General features: G+C 39.7%; 1 protein-coding gene across 1 annotated transcript in view; it reads left to right on the forward strand.

Moving 5' to 3' along the window:
• JAKMIP2 (janus kinase and microtubule interacting protein 2) overlaps window positions 1-22,169 on the forward strand; it is a 167,982-nt gene that overhangs the window by 136,690 nt on the left and 9,123 nt on the right. The window contains exons 15-20 of the mRNA XM_080803645.1: window positions 612-665; window positions 1,546-1,611; window positions 6,622-6,690; window positions 8,906-8,983; window positions 10,902-11,105; window positions 17,039-17,104. Of these exons, the coding sequence (XP_080659771.1) occupies window positions 612-665; window positions 1,546-1,611; window positions 6,622-6,690; window positions 8,906-8,983; window positions 10,902-11,105; window positions 17,039-17,104 (537 nt within the window). The remainder of the gene's footprint in view (window positions 1-611; window positions 666-1,545; window positions 1,612-6,621; window positions 6,691-8,905; window positions 8,984-10,901; window positions 11,106-17,038; window positions 17,105-22,169) is intronic.

Here is a 22,169-nt window from a genome sequence, read left to right on the forward strand (position 1 = left end):
ATACTTTTCTTAGATAAATCTCAAACAACCTACTCTAGTGGATGAAATTTATATGCAGGGGAACTTTTTCAAAGAGTTCAGCTGCTTCAAACTGACTCAAGAAATAGAGTTAAAATGAGCTATTTTCCATAGCATGAAATTAATGCTAAAAAATGGAATGCGCTGTAGTTTTCTACGTGGCAGTCAAAATCTCAACAAGGTCAGAATTCCATTAATTAGAATGAAATTAGTTGATTTTATTTATTACCTGTTACTTTTCTCTCTACCTACAATTTATCATAGTTCAAAAAAATTGGCAATTAATAAGAAAAAAATTTAATGAAAGAATTCAATCCTAGACTCTTTCACATACCATCTCTTTATCCTCAAAATCAGCCTATGAAGGAGGTATTTTGGAACTGGTGAAATTGAGAATGAACTGTTAAGTTATCTGCCAGGTTCACGCAGCTTGGAAGAAGCAGAGTGAAAACATAAAACCATGTGTGCCTGACTGAAAACAACCCAAGGAAGTATGGTTCTTAAAATGTCTTCTCACTGTTACAGGTCAAGCAGTGATAGAATAGTAAGCCGCATTTATGTCTTTGATTTGAATATATTCCTTGATATTGCAGGATGTGAACATCCCTGATCTCATAAAGCAGCTTGATATCCTGGGTGATAATGGGGTAAGTAATGAATTGATTAAGGGCAGTAAATATATGAATTTGCCCAAAGAGAAGCAAGAAATACTTGCCAGGGCATCATGTATAAAATAATAGCAAGTGAGAAGCTATGTTCACTTAAGGCTGTAGCTCTTTGAAGAGAATCAATCATTTATCAAACAAGTCGGTTGAGGGGTTGTAAGGCTCTCCGGAAGGCAGTGGCAGAAATGGGAACTGGTGAAGTGCTTTTCATGGGCTGGTTTCACGTTTGAATGCCGACCACATCTGCAGTGATTAAAGCTAATTACCTTCTCACTGTTGCCTGGAGCCATCTAGCATGAAATTAATCAGTCATGCAGTTGCAAATGCTGCTAAATAGTAGGGTTGGTGGCAGCCCCATAAAAATGGACCAGGAAACTATAATCTCTTTTCTTTCTAAAAACACCTTCCAGGCAGGGTCAAGGCATATTAATTCAGTGGGAGGACCATTCATTGAGATCTTATAGGAATGATGTATATAGGTTGAAGGAGTTACCCATTTTTTACCTTGAAAAATCATCAAAGGAGAGAACAGAATCCATTAAATCACATCAAACCACTATGAAAAGATTACTTGTTATTTCATTTTGGTTTCTGCTTTTCTCATAACCTATTAGCTAAGTATGCATGCAGTGAAACACAAAATCAAATCAGTATTAGAGATATAAAAGAAATCACATTCAATGTCCTTTTACATGTTTTGAATGAACTTTTTGTTGAGAATTGTTACTAAGTAGAATGTTATGTTCCATACATGCATATGTGGTAGTATCTATGGCAGGCAGTTAGGCAGTATGTTCAGATAGTGCAAATTATCGTAACTATCCTCAGCCTCTTTTCTTTATTTCTCTCTCTCTTTTGGCAGAACTTAAGAAATGAAGAACAAGTGGCCATAATTCAGGCCAGCACTGTGCTGTCCTTGGCAGAAAAGGTAATACATCAAACTAACATTCAAATCATCTCAATGTCTGACTTCACACCTAAAGAGCAGGGTAGGGTTGAAGGATGGTCTCTTTGCACATGACTTTGTGTTACTGAATACCTAATAAGTATCCTTTTTTTTTTAGGGTGATACAACCCCAATAGAATGGAAACACACACAAAAAAATTCTACACACTGATCTGGGGTGGGTGGATAATACTTGCTTTGTAGTCGCTTAAAAAGTGGAAAACTTTCTGGATTACCTTATCCAAACAATTCCTCCCAAACTGGGACAGCAGTAAGGAAAAGTTTTGTCAAGAGATGGTAAAATGGTGCCTGGCTCTTGTTATGCGCTCTTCCCTGGCTGCTTACAGACCAGTTTTCCCCAACTGATTCTGTAATTTGGTGTTGGCTCATTGCAGTCTCATTCAGAAAGCCCAACCTGGGGACTGGCAGAAGAGCAACACTGAGTGTGCTCTGGCCCCCTTGTGTCGAAACCTGGTAAATGGTAGGAAGAAAGACAAAGAGCCAAGTGGAGAAGCTTAATGACGGCTGTGTTCAGGGTGCAGCAAGAATCAGCACATACCTGAGAGGCTTGTGTACCTGGTTGGATACAGTGACAACTGTATAAATTCCTTGAGATGCTTTCTTAATTCCTAAATGCGTAGAGTTTGTTATAAATTAAGTGAAACCATAAATAAGCTGATCTGCCTTCTCTAGTCTGAAGTGAGGGAATCCTCCAGGTCAAATGACCTATTGATATACCATGACATAAAGGGAAAAAAATGTAGGGAGAGGCAAGGACTGCTATAAAATAAAAAGTTACTTAAGAAATATTGAAATGATCCTTTTTTGGATCCTGATTCAAGGACACTAAGTGCGGAGAAAAGAACATTTTGCTGACAGCTGGGGAGATTTTAATAGGACCAGGAATGAGATAACAAAAGGAGTTCATGTTCATTTTGCAAGGTATAAACATGGTCTTTGAATTAAGGATTTTTTTTTAAAGGCCTTATCTGTTAGGGATCTATACTGAGGTATTTACCTGTGAAATGATATCTGGAATTTGCTTTGTAACAAACTTACTTCCTTTATGATTTAATTACAGACCTATCACTTTCCCTCTCCACAAAAAATTAATAGCACCACATTATCTCTAACTTAAGGTCTAGAATCCAGAACTTGCCATGAGGACCTCGAGGATCTGGCCCTTAGCTGCTTCTCCAGGATTCCACTTTTGGAATCCTGTGAACCTTTGGTTCATAGCTAAGGTCCAGCCATATACAAATCCTTCTGGGACCCCAATCTTCTCTCTCTGTCTCTCTCCATCTCTATCACTATTTCCATCCCTTGGCCCTTTACACTGTTCTCTTTGCTTAGAAGATATTCCCGTCTTCCTTTTCTAACTTGGTCTGGCTAAATCTGAACCATTAGACATCCCCAACGTAGGGAAGCCTTCTTATTCACCCAAGCCCAGTTAGGGGCTTTTTTCTCTGTTTCCACAGTGAACTACGCATCTGGCTACTATGACTTTTAACAACTATAACGTGGCTGCTCATTTTTTGCTGTTGTTATATGCCCCCCAACCACCTACTGCTAGAGTTTAAGCTCCATGAGGGCAAATATGATATCCATATTTGTTTGCCTAGCTTTTCACAACAGTTGAGCACATCTAAGAGGTGGTCAACAAATGTTTACTGAAGGAGTGAACAAGTGACTGTGAATGTCCACAGGACAGTGTTCCAGTGACATCCAGTTGGATGAAGAAAACACAGTCTGTATTCCCAGGTCTGCTACGTTTACTTGGCAGCAAAAGCCAGAGTGTCTCATTCAGCTGGACTCCTAAAGGACTATAATTCTTTATTGCAAGAAAAGTCACCTTAGTTTGGGAATACCAAGAAAATTTGCCTTTCTGTAAAAGGCAAGGATTCGGACATGAAGGAAATGAGAGGTAAATGGAAAAGAAAATGTAAATAGGAAAAAGAAAAGGGAAATGGGTCTCTGTGCCTCACATTTACTTAAATTATTGGAAGAAATCTTCCATTCCCTGCCCTGTGTGATAGGTGGTGCAACTTGAACTTGACCGTAATTAACACCTGCATAGGGCTTCTTTTGCAGTTGGCACTGTTCTAATTGCCAAAGTCTTGGTATGACTGTTCTATGCGAGGAATTTCATATGTAAGGCATCCAAAGCACAGAGAAGGTAGGTAGGTAACTGCCCAGTCACGCGGCTAGAAAATGATGGAATCAGAATTCATACTCAAGCAGTCTGTTTGCAGAGTCCATGATCTTCTTAACTGCTGCACCCAAATTCCCTTTAAGCATCTTATTGAAAGCAAGAGGTGCCCTATGTGGAGCCCATAGGACCTGCTCTTTTAGAGCTTTGGTGAATTAGTTCGTGCCTCCACTCACCTCCTTTGCAAGACAGGTATGAGGGGTTCAGTTGAACATGTACGGAGGGATGACAGTGTGCTTAGCACTGAAGATTTAAGTGGAAGAACTAGTGCTCCTATAGTCTGGGCAGTTACCTTCTGTGCAGGTCTTCACAATTCACAAGTTTCAAAGTCACCTTCTACCTTTGGGAATCACAGATAAATATTTCTATCTCCCAGGAGTTCTTTTTTTTTTTTTTTTAAAGATTTTATTTATTTATTTGACATATAGAGATCACAGGTAGGCAGAAAGACAGTCAGAGAGAGAGGAGGAAGCAGGCTCCCCACTGAGCAGAGCCTGATGTGGGGCTCGATCCCAGGACCCTGGGATTGTGACCTGAGCCAAAGGCAGAGGCTTTAACCCACTGAGCCACCCAGGCGCCCCTCCCAGGAGTTCTAAATGTGAATCCTGAAGTTTCTGATACTGCAACTTTGAATAGCATTCGGCTGCCTAGGAATATAATCTATATATAGATTATAATCAGAGATTATGTATATAATCTCTGATATATAATATAATCAGAGATTGAACCTAGACAAATGTCCACCAAGTAAATCATCTTGTGACTTTATATTAAAAATAGTAAGACCAGGAATGCCTAGGTGGCTCAATTGGTTGAGTGTATGATGCTTGATTTTGGATCAGGTCATGATCTCAGGGTCAGGGGATCGAGCCCCATGTCAGGAACCACACTCAGCAGGGAATTGGCTTCAAATTCTCCCTCTCCCTCCCACTCTGTCCCTTCCCCTGCCTGTGCTTGCTCTCTCTCTCTCTCTCTCTCAGAAAAAAATAGCAAGAGGGGCACCTGGGTGGCTCAGTCAGTTAAGCAGCTGCCTTCAGCTCAGGTAATGATCCCAGGGTCCTTGGCATCGAGCCCTGAGTCAAGGTCGCTGTTCAGCGGGGAGCCTGCTTCTCCCTCTCTTGCTCCCCATGCTTGTGCTCTCCCTGTCTCTCTCCCTGTCAAATAAATAAATAAAATCTTAAAAAAAAATAGTAAGAACAGTGACCATAGTGAGAACATGTTATGGGCCAGGTACTGCACAGATCTCATTGTTGTTTACAGCTGTCCTATATTCATCCACTGTTTGCATTCTCCAAATGAAGACATTGAGATGTGGGCTTCAGGAACTTCTCCTGCATCACAAGTAATAAGGACTTCGAGTCAACACACAAATGTGTATCTAAAGCCCATGACCGAACTGCTTCAATTTACTATACTCTTAAAAACACTCTTTACAAGAGAATTTGTTTCTCAATGATAATGGGCAGCAAGTGAAAAGAAGCATTTTGATAAAGCTTGATGGCATACAGTTGCATTATGAGGCTATTTACCCATGACTTTTGATGGAATTTGCTGCAGGGGGAAGCCACGTACATGTACAAGAACTCAGATTGTATCCCCTCCAGTCTTCCTGGGCATTTCTTCTTTCACCTAAGAGGCTGTCAGACATGGTGTCACCTTGTGAATATCAAGGCCTTGGTATATAGAAAAAATGCTCAGTGTACCACATGATTTATCACAGATAAACTAAAAAAGAAATTTCTAATAGTAAGGCAAATTTCTAACAGTATAGAAGTACAAAAATACATTGTAACCCCAAACTAGAATTTATTGGGTACCCAGTATATTCAATACACTGTGAATACCGCCTTACATTAATTTTATCCCTTAATCCTCAAAATTGTTAACCTATTTTATAGGAAAGAAAGTTGAGGCTTAGAGAAATCAGACAACCTTTTAAGGCTGCACAGTATGAAAAACTTGAATTGGGATTAGACCCAAGGTAGTGTGCCTTTAGAACCCCCGCGATTATAATGCCCAGCTGCCTCCCTGAGGGATAAGCTGATATTTAACTTAGGAGAGACCCATTATAATAATTTGTTCTATTAAACCAAATATTTGGTAAGTTCATGCCGTGTTATTCAAGATCTAATTTTACTCAGGGTGCTAATCAGTGTTAACATCAGTGCCATTTACCAGGATGATATATTCTAAGTATTATGAAAGGTGGGTTTTTTTTTATGTGATTTAAAATGTCTCTACTCAACAAAAATGATTCTTCAACACTTAGCTGTTGGCAGCTTCATACACTGAAAAGCTGCCATTTCTCCAATCTCACCTGGCCTTCTTTCTTTTATCATGTTTCCCCCCAACCATGGAGAATTGGATATCTCTTCTGCTTGAAACCGTCCTGTCATTTTTGCCTAATCATCTCTGACTCAGATTCATCAGACTCTGTTGCAGTTGTCACTTCCAAGAAAGCCTCCTATGGTATTCTCTAAGGAAAGCCAAAAAAAAAAAAAAAAAAAGAAAATCATGTTGGTCTTATTCACCATCAAAACCTTAGTATGTAATGCAGTGGCTGACACATTGTAGACATCCATGAATGCATTTGTTGAACGAATGAACAAATGAATGAATGTATGACTATATTTCCTGACCTAAGACATAAAACGCACCAAGTTTTCACTTCAGTTCTCCTCTGCTTCTGAGATATAAGAATAGACAAAGCAGCTCAGTAGACTGCAAAATATACACCATATCAAGCAATCGTTTCAGACTTTTCTGTCTTGTTTACTCCTTAGTGGATCCAGCAAATTGAAGGAGCAGAGGCTGCTCTACACCAGAAAATGATGGAATTGGAAAGTGACATGGTGAGTACAAAGATGAGGTATCAGAAAAACAAAGAAAAATTGACAAGGCAAATGGAAAACAACTATTTTCTACCAGTTTTATCTGGCACTGAAAAGCAAGTTTGCAGCTTCCCAGTATTTTGTGTACAAACTATGGAACAGAACTCCTGGAAGTATCCCATAATTTCAAGTTATATTCTTCAAAAATACGTTGTATTTTTATAATATTTCTATAAACTAATACTGAAGAAAAATTTAATTAAGTGGTTTTTTTTCTTAGGCTAAATAATTTTTCCACCATATAGAGTCATAGTAAAAATTACAGAAATGATGGGTATAACTCTGATTTTAAAAATCTCCAAACCATCTCATGCCCATTAGGATGACCACTATCAAAAAACAAGATAAATGTTGGTGGTCATGTGGAGAAATTGGAACCTGTGCATTGGTGGTAGGAATGTGAAATGGTGTGTAGCTGCTAAGGAAAATACTATGGTGGTTGCTGAAAAAATTCAAAATAGAATTACCATCCAATCCAGCAATTCCATGTTTGGGTATATGCCCAAATATATTGAAGATAGAGTCTCAAAAAGTACAGCCATGTTCAAAGCAGCATTATTCACAATAGCTTAAACATTGAAGCAGCCTAAGTGTCTATCAGCAGATGAATGGATAGCAAAATGTGGTCTATATATACAATGAATATTATTCAAGCTTTAAAAAGGAAGGAAATTGTATGATATAACATGGATGAACCTCAGGGGCATAATACTAAGTGAAATAAGTCAGTCACAAAAAGACAAACACTGGATGATTCCACTTACGTCAGTATTCAGAGTAGTCAAACTCCTAGAAAGTAGAGACAATGGCTGTGGGGCTAAAAGGAAGAGAACTTGGGGTGTTGTTATTGTTTAATGGGTATAGTTTCAGTTTTGCAAAATGAAAAGCATTTTGGAGATTAGCTCCTTAACCATGTAAATATCCTTAACACTACTGAACTGTACACTTAAAAATGGTTAAGAGCATAAAATTTATGTTGTGTGTCTTTTACTACAATTAAAATTTTTTTAAGTTCCCAAGCACAAGAATTATTGATTATAACTTAAAGGAATACATTAGAATTTTATAACTGTACTGTCATTAGTGTTATTACACTAAAAACCAGGTAGTGATTCCTATCAGATTAGGGAATCCTATAATAAGGATGACTTGTATTTATATAGTATGTGACAACTTACACATCTTTTGCTATCTTTTACATGGACTTTCTATTTTGCCAAAAGGTTAGACTCTAAAGTCAAAGCATGTGACAAGAACTGTAAATCCTTAAAAAAACAAAAACAACAACAACCCAAGAACCTTGAAAACTCTTCAGATATACAAATTATTAATTACCCTGTCAGCCTGTACTGGGCACTGTTCTAGGCTCTGGAGCTCAGAGGTAATCAGAAAAGTCACCAGCACAATTGCCGCATGCAGACAGTCTCTCCAAAGTGGATTCAGTCAAGTTTCCTCCAGTATTGGAAGATGTCCTTGTTCCTTCAGTTAAGCACACAAAGAAAGAATTGACTGTACTTTGCGGTTACATCATACACAAAGATTTATTTTTAAATGCTAATGGCAAGATGCTAGCAATGTGAGAGCATGGATGTGGAAACTGAGGACAAGCAGGGGAACTTTAGGTTGAAGTCCCAGCTCGTCCGGGTTTTGTGGCAGGAGCAGAAGCTTTCTCTTAAGTTATTCTCTAAATCATTATCAATCTTTGTGTTTGCTAATTGTACACAAATAATTTTGAATAATTTTTATTATGTTTTATTATGCCACTGTGCATATTACATTCCTAAACATTCTTACAAAAATAGACCCTGCCAATATATTGGCACAGATATACTTACTAGTTACTAACTTACCTTGTGAAAATCAGATCTGCCCTTAACCATGTACTCTCTTGGACTGGCATAAAAATCCTTTAAAATATTCCATGTGGATTGGTCATTCTATCTTTTATACTTCTTTCCACTGATTTTCACATTCCCTGTGTGAGGCTATGAAAACTGAACTATTTCCCATTTCCCTAACAGACAATATCTTTGACCCTGCAAATGCTAATGACTTGTCTTATGTTGAAATTTGAGAAGAATTAATCAGTACAATTTATATTAATCAGTACAATTTATCACTTCCTAGTAAACTCAATTGACTCTTTCTATTTCTCATTATGGCCCCCTTTTTATAGGAACAGTTCTGCAAAATAAAAGGCTATCTAGAGGAAGAACTAGACTACAGAAAACAAGCTCTCGACCAAGCATATATGGTAGGTACAGCAAGCACTAAAGACACCCAGAGTGTTCACAGTTCTCTACCGTGGAGTAAAGCATCCTGGTTCACTTGTCACGCCAAGTGCTTGGATAGACCATGACGTGAAGTCATTCATTCAGTGGCTTCCAGTTCCGGTTTTAGAACAAATACTTCCCTACCTCTTTCCTATTAGAATAATCTTACAAAACTTAATAAGTATTTAATTATGCTTCATTTAAAAAAATTAAGTGTATGTTATTATAAAATGCTTTAATGAAGGACAGATTGGGTGGTACTGTGGATTAAAGAGAAATTTTATTAAATCCAATTGTTTGGGAGCCTAATTTAGTGATAGAATGATAGAGTCTTTAATGTCTGCTATATACATTTTTACTTCACATGTTTCTCCCAACAAGTCTGCGAAGTATAGGTAATCTGATTATTCCTTTATCACATAAGAGAGAATGAAGGCTTGGAGAGTAAAAGAACTTTGCCTGACAAAGCAAGCAGGTAATGCTGGTGTGGCCTTCACTACCATAATCCAGCCACAGTATGGAAGGCTCTTTGGTGAATGGGCTGTGCCTTTTTCTCTCCTACTGAACGTTGTGCTTACTGAGGAGCACATTTGCTTCATTCCCCGTACCAAATTCGTAATCCATAATTGCTAATATTGAACTACAGCTTGTGTGTCTTCTAAGCCCCCACCCCACCATTAATTCACAGTTATGACTCAGGAGAAAAAGACCAAACTTAAAAGAGGAACATTTCAAGGAGTTGCTAGTAGAGGTTTTTATAATGCTTTCCTGGAAGCAGCCTGAGTCACTTTGGGGATAAGAGTGAAGCACTTCACCCCTGCTTGTAACAAAGATGAATTAGTCTTCCCTTCCAAAATGAGTAAGAGATTCTGAGCACCACTTGATGGGGAAAGGAGAAAATGAGAGTTGATCCCTGGAGAATGAAGAAGGAAGCACTTTCCCCCTCCCTTCCTACCCTCTTATCCGTGCCTCCTCCACCTGTACATGATAGGGTTCCGTTGTGTGTTTGTGTGTCCCGTGACTGAGTACTCATTCAGACAACCAAATTTAATGTTAAAAAGATGAGATCTGCTTAGTCCAGCACAAGAGCTAGGAAAACACCCCTTACCGAGGCATGACCATCCACCTCTGTCAAAGTCACGGGGTAAGATTGTAGGTCTGGGCTCCTATATCTGAGGCATGTTAAAAAAATAACTAGGATATAAGGAGCAATAAACACTTCACCTAAAACAGAGAATACTCAAGGAGGCATTTTATAGCTAAAACAGCTGTAACTCTCAGAGCATTAAAAAAAAACAAAACAACAAACCAATTTTGAAGACTCTAGGCCATTTTTAGATCATATCTCTCAATTTGTATTTTAAGATGTGGAGACTGTGCAGCCATCTTCAAGTTCATAGATGTGTTGTGTGGTAGAGAGGTGGCCTTTTATGCATGAAATGTATCTCCCATTTCAAGTATTCCAACTTAGGCCACTTTTCAATGCTTATTTCTAAAAGTACAGCCACCATGATAGATGTCTAAATATCTGAAGGACTGTCAAATGAAAGGGAACAAACTTATTCTCAGCTACATTTGGGAACAAAAGGATAGACAGTTCTCTTAGTATAGTAAGAACTTCCTCTAAATGAAATGGACAGGACCCCAGGAAAAAGAACAAATTCCCCATCAGAGAAGTTCACGTATTGTTAACTAGATGGCTTTTAGGGAATCCTACAAAGGGGATTAGCAAAATGGTAGTCAGGCTGGACAAGCTCTGAAGTTTATCATATTGCTATGATCCTGTATGACTATAACAATGTGTGACTCCCCCACCACCATAAACACAAGCGTCTCCGTTCACCTGACACACATCAATGTTAAGTTCCAAAGTTAGACTTTTCTAATTCTGTTTGCCAGAGAATCCAGGAGCTAGAAGCTACTTTGTACAATGCTCTGCAGCAAGAAACTGTTATCAAGTTTGGTGAATTGTTAAGTGAAAAACAGCAAGAGGAGCTGAGGACAGCAGTAGAAAAGTTACGGCGGCAGATGCTGAGGAAGAGCAGAGAGTATGACTGTCAGATTCTTCAGGAGAGAATGGAGCTCTTACAGCAAGCCCATCAGGTGAGGACTGAGTGACTGCATCTGTGTAGGGTTGGTACTAAGCAAATGGGACTTAGTACTAAGCACATGGTACTGAGTATGGGTGTGGAGAAGCCCAGGAGCTATAAACTATTTTCAGAGAGGCAAATAACTATTGTTTTCCACCTAGGCTCAGAGAGAGGAAGATAGTTTTGTAAAGATTCAGTCTCAAGGAAGTTGGCATTTTGGAAGTATTGCATACTGCTGCTATTTTGGGAACTATTTTGTCATGAAATACCCTTTCAGTATCCTGGAGCCTGATTAGCTCCCTTATGCAGGGAAGAAAGAGTCTCCTCAGGACAGAACTAATGCCACTGTTCTGTTACTCATCCCAGTCCAGACCCTAGCCTAATCCAATTATCTGAATAGAGTAAAAGAGAACAAGGGCCTTTTCCTTTATTCCCAGAACAAACAGCAACACCAACAATGTCTGGAAGCTGCTGCTTACTTACTGGCTTTTGCTATGTCAGGAACTAAACTTGCATCCTTGTATTTAATCTTCACAGTAGCCCACTAAGGTAAGTATTCTTATGATCCCAATTGAAGAGATAATGATAGTGATGATAAGAGAGCTTAATTTTGCCCAAGATGACCCAGATAGCAAGCTCCAGAACCAGCATGACCCTTCAGGTAGGCATGACTCAAGACCTATGCATCTGACCACTGCACTACACTGTCATACACAACCTGAATTATCTCTGATTTATGGGACTCATCGAGACCAGCAAGGCTCAAGAACACTCAATTGATAGCCAAAATTCTTAATTCCAACTCTCAGTTCATGTCTTAGCTTGACAGATGAGGACTAGGGCCCTGGTCAAAAAGCAGATTCCAGAAGAATCCCAAAATTGACAGTGGCAGGCTGTCATGTTTGGTACTCAAAAGCTGAGACAAGGAACTGGTACAAAATCCAGATGGACTATGGAAGAAGTAAGAATCGTGTGGTCTTCAGAGTTCAAGGTGAGTGGGCAAAGAGCAGGTTATTTTATGACACCAGTAAGAATAGTTTACGGGGCGGGGGGTGGGGGGGCGCCTGGGTGGCTCAGCGGGTTAAAGCCTCTGCCTTCGGCCCGGGTCATGATCCCAGGGTCCTGGGATCGAGCCCCACATTGAGGTCTCTGCTCGGCAGGGAGCCTGCTTCTTCCTCTCTCTCTCTGCCTGCCTCTCTGCCTACTTGTGATCTCTGTCTGTCAAATAAATAAATAAAAAATCTTAAAAAAAAAAAAAAAGAATAGTTTACGGGGAACATGACACTTAGCATACCTACGATGTAGCCAGGGTTCCTGTGAATCTTTATAGTCAGACAGACTATCCAAGGTAACGGGAACTCGGCAGCCATTTGTCCTGGAGATGGTCAGCTCATGCACGATTGTTTCATTGGCCCTTCAGATTCCATCGTAAACTTTTTTGATTTTTTTGACCCTGGAAAGAGTTTTCAAATCCTTTAATAATAGACTCCCTGGCATCATTCTTTGGGGAATGAAAATGTCTTCTGCATAAATTTCTTAGGCTACAATAGCATTTAATTAATTTAAACAAATCAGGAGTTGTGCCATTGGAGCCACAGCAGTGTTTATTTTTAAGATGTACAAATTATTATCTGAATTTGTTTATTATTAAAAGCTTATCATCTCTTTTGAGTCTTTAACCAGCTAAGGTGATTCACTCCTGAAAGACATGGTTTTGTTTGCTTTAAGTTATCAGTCTGAATGGATAGGTATATTACATTTCTAAGCCCCACAGATTCCCATTGAAATTCTCTATCTCTCAAGCAAATGTTCACTAGAAAATGCCTTTTCTAGTTCTTATTTCTTACTCTTTGTCTGCCATTGTAATCAGTAGTTCTGATTTGAGAGAATTATTCCAGAAGTTCTTGGCCAGAATTTGTCATACATCAGTGTATGATCCAGTTAAATCCTAGAGCATATTCCTAACTATTCATTGGACATTTCTCTTTGAATGTTTCACATATGAAACAGAGCTAAATATTCATTCTTATCCTTACTGCTCCCTTCTTTCCCCATCTGCCTGCCTTGTCAGTAGAATTACCATTTCCTGAAGCACTTGGGCTGGAAACCCTGGAGTCTTCTTTGTCTTTTATCTCTAATAGTTAATATAGCACTGCATCCATCTATCATTTCTCCTGAAATTTTTTTTTAAAATATTTTATTTATTTATTATTTATTTATTTGACACAGAGAGAGAGAGATCACAAGTAGGGAGAGAGGCAGGCAGAGAGAGAGTGGGAAGCAGGATCCCTGCTGAGCAGAGAGCCTGTGCGGGGCTCTATCTCAGGACCCCGAGATCATGACCTGAGCCGAAGGCAGAGGCTTAACCCACTGAGCCACCCAGGTGCCCCTCTCCTGAAGTGATTTTGAAGCTGTTGCATTTTGTCCATACTTTTAACCCCAGGTATATAAAGGACCTTTCAATACTGCAGCAGGCCCAGCTTCAGCCAGATGTCCTCTGATGTAACCCGATTCCATCATCTATGCATTTGTTCAGTCAGATGTTTAAATGCACTTCCTAGACTTTGAACACCATGCCAGACATAGAGAATTTGCATGGACCATGCCTTTACAAAGCTAAGGACCTACTGATGGAGTCACAGGAGACTAATTCAAAGAAAAATAACTATAATTGATGTCTCTTGACAAGGGGCATAAAAAACCATATGCAGTGTGCCTTGGGGACCCAGTTGTGGGGAAGACTTCCAGCTCTCCTCTCCTTAGTTTATCATACGTATCACTGCAGATTCTTTCACCTTTTCTGATGGTACATTCTTACTCAGAAGCCTCTATGATCCTAATTTCCAGTTGAATCTGGTCCTATGCAGATCTCTCCATGTCCTTCATTAGCTGGCTTACCCCTTCCCTGAAAACCTGATCTGAGATAATCTGCAGAGCGTACCTTCTTCTCTACTCATGCAGACCTCTTCCTGGTACTACTGGGGCCATGACTCCCATCTCCAATCCTTTGTTTGCCTGATCACTCCTAAAATGCCCTTCCATGTCTGCTTCATTTATCTAAATATTCTCATTTTTTCCAGTCCCAGTTTAAGATCTATTTCCCTTAGGATGTTCTCCCTGATAATAATGGACTGCATACTACTAAAAAAAAAAAAAATCTGTCCTGCGTACCCTGTTACACACTTTTTCACAACCATATTGAGGGCCTGCTTGTGCCAGAGACTAGGAATGTGATGGTGGACAAAGACATAAAGGTCACTGTTCTCATCTATCTATCCTACAGATGAAGGGAGTTAAAGCAACAACACAAAATACAATGACCAAGGCAATTTAGAGAGTGTCCATGAGTGCTGTGGAGAAAAAATTTGGGAGTAGAGGATTCTACAGGATTCTACAGGATTTAGACTGGCTAGTCAGACCAGGCCTCTCTAAAGATGTCTAAAATCCAGGGTCCAGCCACACAAAGATCTTGGCAAAGTGTCCCTGAAGATAGGGACAGCAGAGTCTAAGTCTTTATTGTGGGAACATTTGGAATATTCGAGGAACAGAGAGAAGGCCATAAAAATGGAGCAGAGAGAGCCAAGAGGGTGGTCATGAGGTGAAGTTGGAGTGGTAAGACAAGGCTAAATCATGTTGGACCTTAAAAGAGTTGGCCTTATATTCTGAGTGTAGCTTAGCTACATCTCCCTTATTCTTATTCCTCTTCCTCTCCCCCTTAAACTCAGGGACTACCCTGATGATTTCACATGTCAGGAATACACACAGCTGCTGTAGATGGATGTACTAAATTAGAAACAGGAAGGGCTGGCAGTGAGCTGTCACACCAGTGCTGATGCCAATACAGTGATTTGGTGGACTTATTAGCAATACAGATAAGATAGGTAGAAAAGGGATCTGATTTGGACCTGACAGGGATCCCTCTTGGATTAGATGGCAAGCGGATGGAAAGGAAAAGGAAATAGAGCATGCAACACACATTAACAGAAATAACTCATGTAATCAACATGTAGAGACAGCTTCTTTGTACTCAACAGTGTCCTGGTTACTAGGGATTGGTGATGAAGTTAAACATGGTTTTGCCATCATTTATCTTTTCTACTTGAGCTGCTTTTCCCTGTGTTTCAAACTTTGTCTCCCCATCTGACTGGAATGGTTCTTTGAGATCAAGAACTCACTGGTGTCTGGACTCTCCATTACATCTAGCAAAGTCCTGTCCTATGTAGGAAGTTGCCCAACAAGCATACACTTGATGGCTAAAGAGACATTGCAGTAATCTCCGAGGCCCATGATTTTATTGGTAGAATACTGCCTCCACATCCAGTAGACATATCAAGGAATTATGTGCAAACTCAAGGTGGAAATGTCTAGCAAATGCATTGTTTTATTGAGTAGCTTTGGTGCCTGGAAATACACACAAGCACACACATCACTCCCGTGTACCCACACCATTAGCTTCCAGGCCCATTCTTGTACCCAGCATTCATTTGTCCTCTAATTTCAAGGTCAGCCTTGATAGTCTCTCTGACCAAAACTTCTCATCCACTCCTGCATGCACCTTAACCCCTTCCCTTTAAACCAGACTCCTCAGTCTCTTCAGTCCCTGCATTTGGTCAGATAACTATGGTAGGGGGCTGTCCTATGTATCTTCCTGGGCTCTGCCTCTTAGATGCTAGTTGCAACCCCATCCCAGATGTGATTAGTGACCACATGTGATTCAAAAATGTCCAGTCAGACAGTGATGATGGTCACACCACTTTGTGAAATTCTAAAACCACTGAATCGTATACTTCAGATTAAATTAACTAACTTTAAAAAAATGCCCCTGAGGGGCAGAGTCATCCTCAATTGAGAACCATTGTTTCAGAGAAAAGGGAGATAGGATTTCCAAGTTCAAGTATTCTTTGTTCTAGCTTTCCCTTTTTCTCCCCACATTGCATTATAAAAACCTCTCTTTCTATATTATCACTGCATTTAGCTTCCACTGTTTTCTTCTCAGACTCCAATTCCCCATTTTCTGATTATTCCCAAAAGAGGCATTTAAATAACAAGCTGACACTGTATACCCATGTGCTGTAAACTTAAAAGGCCTTTGGATTGCCAGATCGAAATTGGAAGACTATTTTTCACTCGCAAATAATTGTCTATGTAATCTTGGTTTCAAATCTGTGCTATTTAAATCACTGGAATTTTACCATGTAGTTGACAGGTAAGTTCACAGACAGTTCCAGAACTAACATTTTTGTCTTTAGGATTACTTGTGCTATTTTTACTATGTTTAGTTTTACCCTAATTTAATCACTTCCCTCCTTGGAATTTTTAGTGAAGTATAATCTCTACTTGGTTTTATGAGAATTGGCAAATCCTGTTTTGTAATGAAATTCCGCCCTGAAGCAGAGTTGAAATAAGGTTGGAAAGAAAGGGTAGCAAAAAACAATGGGATTGTTTGCATTTGTGTGTTCACCTTCAGCCATTTTTAACTTTGGTAATAAACAACCAAAATCCCAATCCAAATGACCATGACAAAGTTGGTTTCTTGCTCACTAGTTCTGGGACATACTGCTATCTCTACGAGGAAGTGGCCTTCCAGCTCCTCACTCCTACACACATGCCACCTGCCAAACAGGTCTCATGGCCAAGCCCAAGAGCAGTGGGTTGTGAACTACCCATCCCTCACAGGGATAGGGTCTGGAAGGATGCACGTAGTAGACAGGGGCAGCAAATTTTAAAATATATGTATAATATGTATAATTAGCTTTTGCACCATAAGTGTGGGTGATTTTTGAAACATCCAATCTCCTGGATTTGTGATGTTTCCAGCTGCGAGTACCAATGTTAATGTTTTCGTAGGAAGTTCTGCATTTTAGGTTAGTGAAGAGTCTTCTTGTTAACTTATCTTTTTAACTTAATGCCCACTAACTCTTTGGGTTTTTTTTTTTCTTTCTTCAGAGAATTCGTGACTTAGAAGATAAAACAGACATCCAGAAACGACAGATAAAGGACTTAGAAGAAAAGGTATGTGTTCAATATGAATTTCAGTCTTTACGCTTTAGAACAGAAAATAATATGAGTTTCACTCACTGTGTTTCATTTCTTCTTGGTTACTGTGTGTCGTGCCCAGGCAGGTGTAGTGACAGTCAGTATGACCCTCACCGCCAGGCAGGCGCCCGCATTGCAGCAAAGTTTCTGCCTTCAGCAACCTCGCCTGGACATGTTTGCCTTTTGTGTTGATTCCTGTTCTTTGCTATGCATGTTTTCTTTCCTCAGTTTCCCCTTTCTTACCTTCATTTCCTTTCTAAAACTTCATTTTGAGTTTTGTGACTCTACTTTGCTCTTTCTTTTAAAAATTTTTTTGGTACCTTTTTGGGAAAAAAAACCATTCTTGTTATTCTTCACAAAAGGCACTTTCTTCTTGAGCTGCAGTGTCCCCTTGACAGTAAGTCCAGAAACTTAGGCTGACACATGGTAATTATGCCTTCATATCACTTCCCCCAATGGTCGGAAAGAGTCCTCCAAGTCAACCAGCACTTTCAGGGGTAATGCATAGTAGTTCCTAAAGAGGGCATTTCAGAATGTGCATGGCCGGAGAAGGGAGAGGGTTCATATGGGTGCCAAGCAAGCTGCAGTGAGGTAAACAGTCTCATACAACAAAGAATGCTCCCACCCATGATGCCTGGAGCACCAGTGCTAGGAACACAGCAAGGAGGGCAAGAGGCTTTCTCTAGAGTTCCAGTCTGAATTCCTATGTTGCGAAAAATACAGCTATTTTCTAGCATCTCCCGTGGGCATCCAAGAAGAAAACAGAAAACCATCTAAAGGATTTTATTCATCAAGGTTGCTTCTGTAGTACTCCCTAAATGTGAGGTCACAGGGAATCGGTAGGGGCCAGTAGCCAGACCATAAGCACCTGGATTCTTATGTAGGCTTTCCATATCTGTTTGACCTTGGTATGTGACTTAGACTTGTGTCTAAGCCTTACCGATAAAATACGGGATGATAAAGCTTGCCCTCACCTTTTCCCATGGGTTCCTTGAAGAACCATTGAAGTCACTTATGTGAAGACGACAAAACTCTGAAAGTGTTTGATTAAAAAGTATAATTTTATAAATTTCCAAACATAAAGTACACATCCTCTGCAAAATTTTAAATTTAAATGGTTCTCATTTCCAGAATGTGCTATTTAGCACTGTAAGACTGAATGAGGCAAAGGTAGAGTGCCGCGAACTGAGTCTGACTTCCCAGGGTTTGGCAGGAAGACCCACAGAGGCAGGGGTTGTTCCCAGCTTCCCTGCTTGTCAGACCACATGCCTGATGTCCTTCATTTTCTACATTTTTGAAGCTCCTGGTTTTAGTCATTTTCTGTGCTGACTGAAGGAGGAAGTCAGAATTAAAACCAGAAACTTTAGTTTGGTTCAGTCCCCATTCATCTAAGGAAAAACAAACTGCAAGGGGGGGGGTGGATTTTTAATACATCTATTAATATCACTCCCATAGGCATTTTCTTAATAAATTTCATGGAAATTTTAGGAGGCAAGAGATTAAGTTTATGTTCCCTATCAGAATTTCCTGAATATGTCGTGTCACATATCTGAACTTCTTAACCATTTATGGTAATGGGGTAATGTACATGATGGCAAACAAGGATTCTTCAGCTATCAAAGCAGTATATTCCACATATAATAGTAAATTAAGCCACTTCAAAACAATCTGGTTGGTTTCTGACTGGAGCTTTGAATGAGAGATGAGGTTTGTGACACACCTTCTATTCCCTTTGCCTCCATTCTCATACACACAAGCCTAGAGAAAATGCGAAGGATCACTTACCAGAAATACTCTCTTTCTTTTCCTTGGGATACTTGAACACCTCCTGAGGGGACCTGAGATATCCCATCTTTGTCCCTAATTTCCATGGACACAGTATACGTCACGTGATAACTACAGACAGCAGAACTGCCTCAGCTGTGCAGCTTTACCTCCTCCCGAGCACTCCCAGGGTCATCGGCTTCACTGACTCCCATGCAGAGTTACTCTGTGAGATGGGCACAGTGGATATCGGTATCCCCTTTTATGCAGACAATACAACAGCCCAGAGAGATAAACAACTTACCTAGAACCATATAACCAGTCCATGGCAAATCAAGTCCAGAGGTTAGGGTGTCTGACTCTAGGTGCTACACTCAGCCCACCACACTGCCTGGACAAAGAATCTCAGGGCCAATGAGGTGATGGGTATCTCCTGATGCTCTGAGAGGTAGTGCCAGTGTCTGACCTCCTCAGAGGAGTAGTGGAAGCCTCCCATTCCCTACATCTTCTCCTGCTATGGGTGTCATTTTACCACTCTCCATCTTCAAGGACTGAAAAAGAAGGACAGAGTTTCTGTTTCCCAGACTAATAAAAAGTCACCAATACGTGGCTCCTGGCACCATATTTATAATTTGACCATACAATTTTGCTACAGTGAAGCAAGAGTCCTATAAACCAGGGCATTACAAGACACGTGTGGATAATGTGCTCAACATGAGGAAACCATAGACAACCCTAATTCAAAGATGTCGTGGGCAACAGAATACTCCCGAATTGTGACAACAAGGTTTAAGACAGACTCTGTAAGAGTAATCATCAAGGAAATTGATATTTGAAGAAGAAAAAAAAAATCTGACTTGTGACCTTTAATAATTAGTAGGCAGTTGGTTATGTTCCATTGCTACATAAGCATGTCTGTCCCCCCAAGTATCTGCTTCTTTTTGAAGGTTTTCAGAGAAGAGAGACAAATCAGACTCCATTTAACTTCTGAGTCAAGAAGGAGAGAACTATCTGAGAAGCACAGAGGTTCGAACAGTATCATGCATTCATTTTCAAAAGTGTCCTCTGATGTGCAAGCCCATTTTATACTATAGATCCTCACTCCTCCGGGGCACACCCAGGTTATGCCTGCTGCCCTGATATAATTACTAATAGTGTCCCCATTTCTACCTCAGAAGTATCCCATGGTAGATGATTTATCATATCTTTACCTTACATATTAATATTCTTCCTGTTCTGCCTTACTCCTAAAACCTGTCACATTAACCAAACAGTGATAGCCTTAAGAATAAATGTATGCTCTGATCATATTTTTGTATTTTTGGTAGGCCCTGCCACACACTAACAAGTAGACTATAGTATGGACTGAAGTAGGACTTGGGAGGGCTAACCTCCAGGCTTTATTATGCTATAACATTACAGGCAATTAGACTGTTGACTAACTCTTCGGTGCTTATGTTTTTCATTTATAAAATTACAAGCTTAAATCCATTATCTATTAGACCCCCTCAGGATTCCAAGATGTATGAGCTGATGTTAGTTGACTCTGGTTATTCATCGAATTATTTTGTCAATAGATAAGTAAAACATACAGTTTTTTTTAAACAGAAGGTACTTGGTGTATATGTGACAAGTGATCAGACTTGAGCAAAGTGGAAAAGCTTGAGGTTTTGTACGACATGAATGACAGTACAGAAATTTTCACATTTACATAATCTTCTTCTTTTTCTTCTGCAGTTTCTGTTTCTATTCTTGTTCTTCTCTCTTGCCTTTATTCTATGGCCTTGATGTCAAGGTGCCTCTTAAAGGTAAGATTGCATTTAATACTCAAAATGTGGTTCTAAGAGGTATGTGATGAGAAGGATGCTACATATAGTTACTATTCCCATGTTTGTTTGTTTAAAAAAATCCACTTAGTTTGGTTAGCTTAAATGCCATAAAATGAGAAAAAAAGTCACTTGAAACTGATGTAACATTGTGTGTTGACTGTGCTTCAGTTAAAAAAAAATTAAATTAAAAAAGCGAGAAGCAGATCCAATCCACTTGGGTGATTATGAAAGAAATAAAGGAACCATCAAGTATTTTGGAAATCAAGAATTTTGTTCTAGTTAACCGTATTGCTTTGGAAGGTTATGATGTCTGTGAAGCTCAGTGTTCTCATCAGTCTTCCATTATGCAGAAGGAATGGCTTCCCTGTCTGCAAAATGAAGAAATTTGAGTTTATGTTTAGTATCTCTTCCAACTTAAAAATTCTGATCCTTTAAGTCTAATAAGCTAAAAATGACTGATTACTCTTAACCCTTTCTCTCCATCTGATTTCATCAGAACTCAAAAAAGCAGGCTGTTAAGTGAAATTGGATCTTCTTTTCAAATAAGATCATTTTCAATGTCAGTTTAGAAAAATAAGAGTTTTATTATTACTAAATTATCAAGTCTATGTCTCACGAATACATGTATAAATAATCTTGGACACTGATCCCCAGAGCTATGAAAAACAGATCCCAAGGGCTTACTTCCAAGTTAATGGATCAAGTTATTGGAGATGGAGGTGAGAAAGAGGGTGGGAGAGGTGGAAAGCAAGGAATAATCTGTGTCTTTAACAAGCATACCATGTGATTCTGATGTCTACTCAGGTACAGAAACCACAACTCATATTAACAGTATTTAAAAATGAGGAAGGGCCAGGTGCTCTTCTAAATCCAGGTATCATGGTCTGTGGCAACTTTAGTTTTCCTATTGTATTATACAGGGATCTTTCCTGGACTTCCTATTCTTCAACATTTTCTATAGCAAGTTGAAAAATAAAGAAGAAACACTTTCTCTTTCCATGGGTATCAACTCTGTTACCTAGATGTGGTACTGACAAACAAAAGTGTTTTAGCACGACCTGTTACAAAGGAGTTGAGCAAATATGCCCAGGAAGTTTATGTCCTCATATAATCAACCCTCTGGCTTTATTCTATCTTCCAAAAGATTTTCTGTTCTGACTGATAGCCATCCTGTCTGGCAATCAGGATGGTAGCCTTGCAGAACATAAGGAAGAGGACTGAGGCTCTGAAATTGAGTAAGAATAGGAGTGCCTGTGTGGCTCAGTCAGTTAAGTGTCTGACTCTTGATTTTGGCTCATGAGATCGAGCCCCACATGGAGCCTGATTAAGATTCTTTCTCTGCTCGGGGCACCCGAGTGGCTCAGTGGGTTAAAGCCTCTGCCTTCAGCTCGGGTCATGATCTCAGGGTCCTGGGATCGAGCCCCACATCGGGCTTTCTTCTCGGCAGG

Source organism: Martes martes (genome assembly GCF_963455335.1).
Source record: "Martes martes genome assembly, chromosome: 5".
Taxonomy (NCBI): domain Eukaryota; kingdom Metazoa; phylum Chordata; class Mammalia; order Carnivora; family Mustelidae; genus Martes; species Martes martes.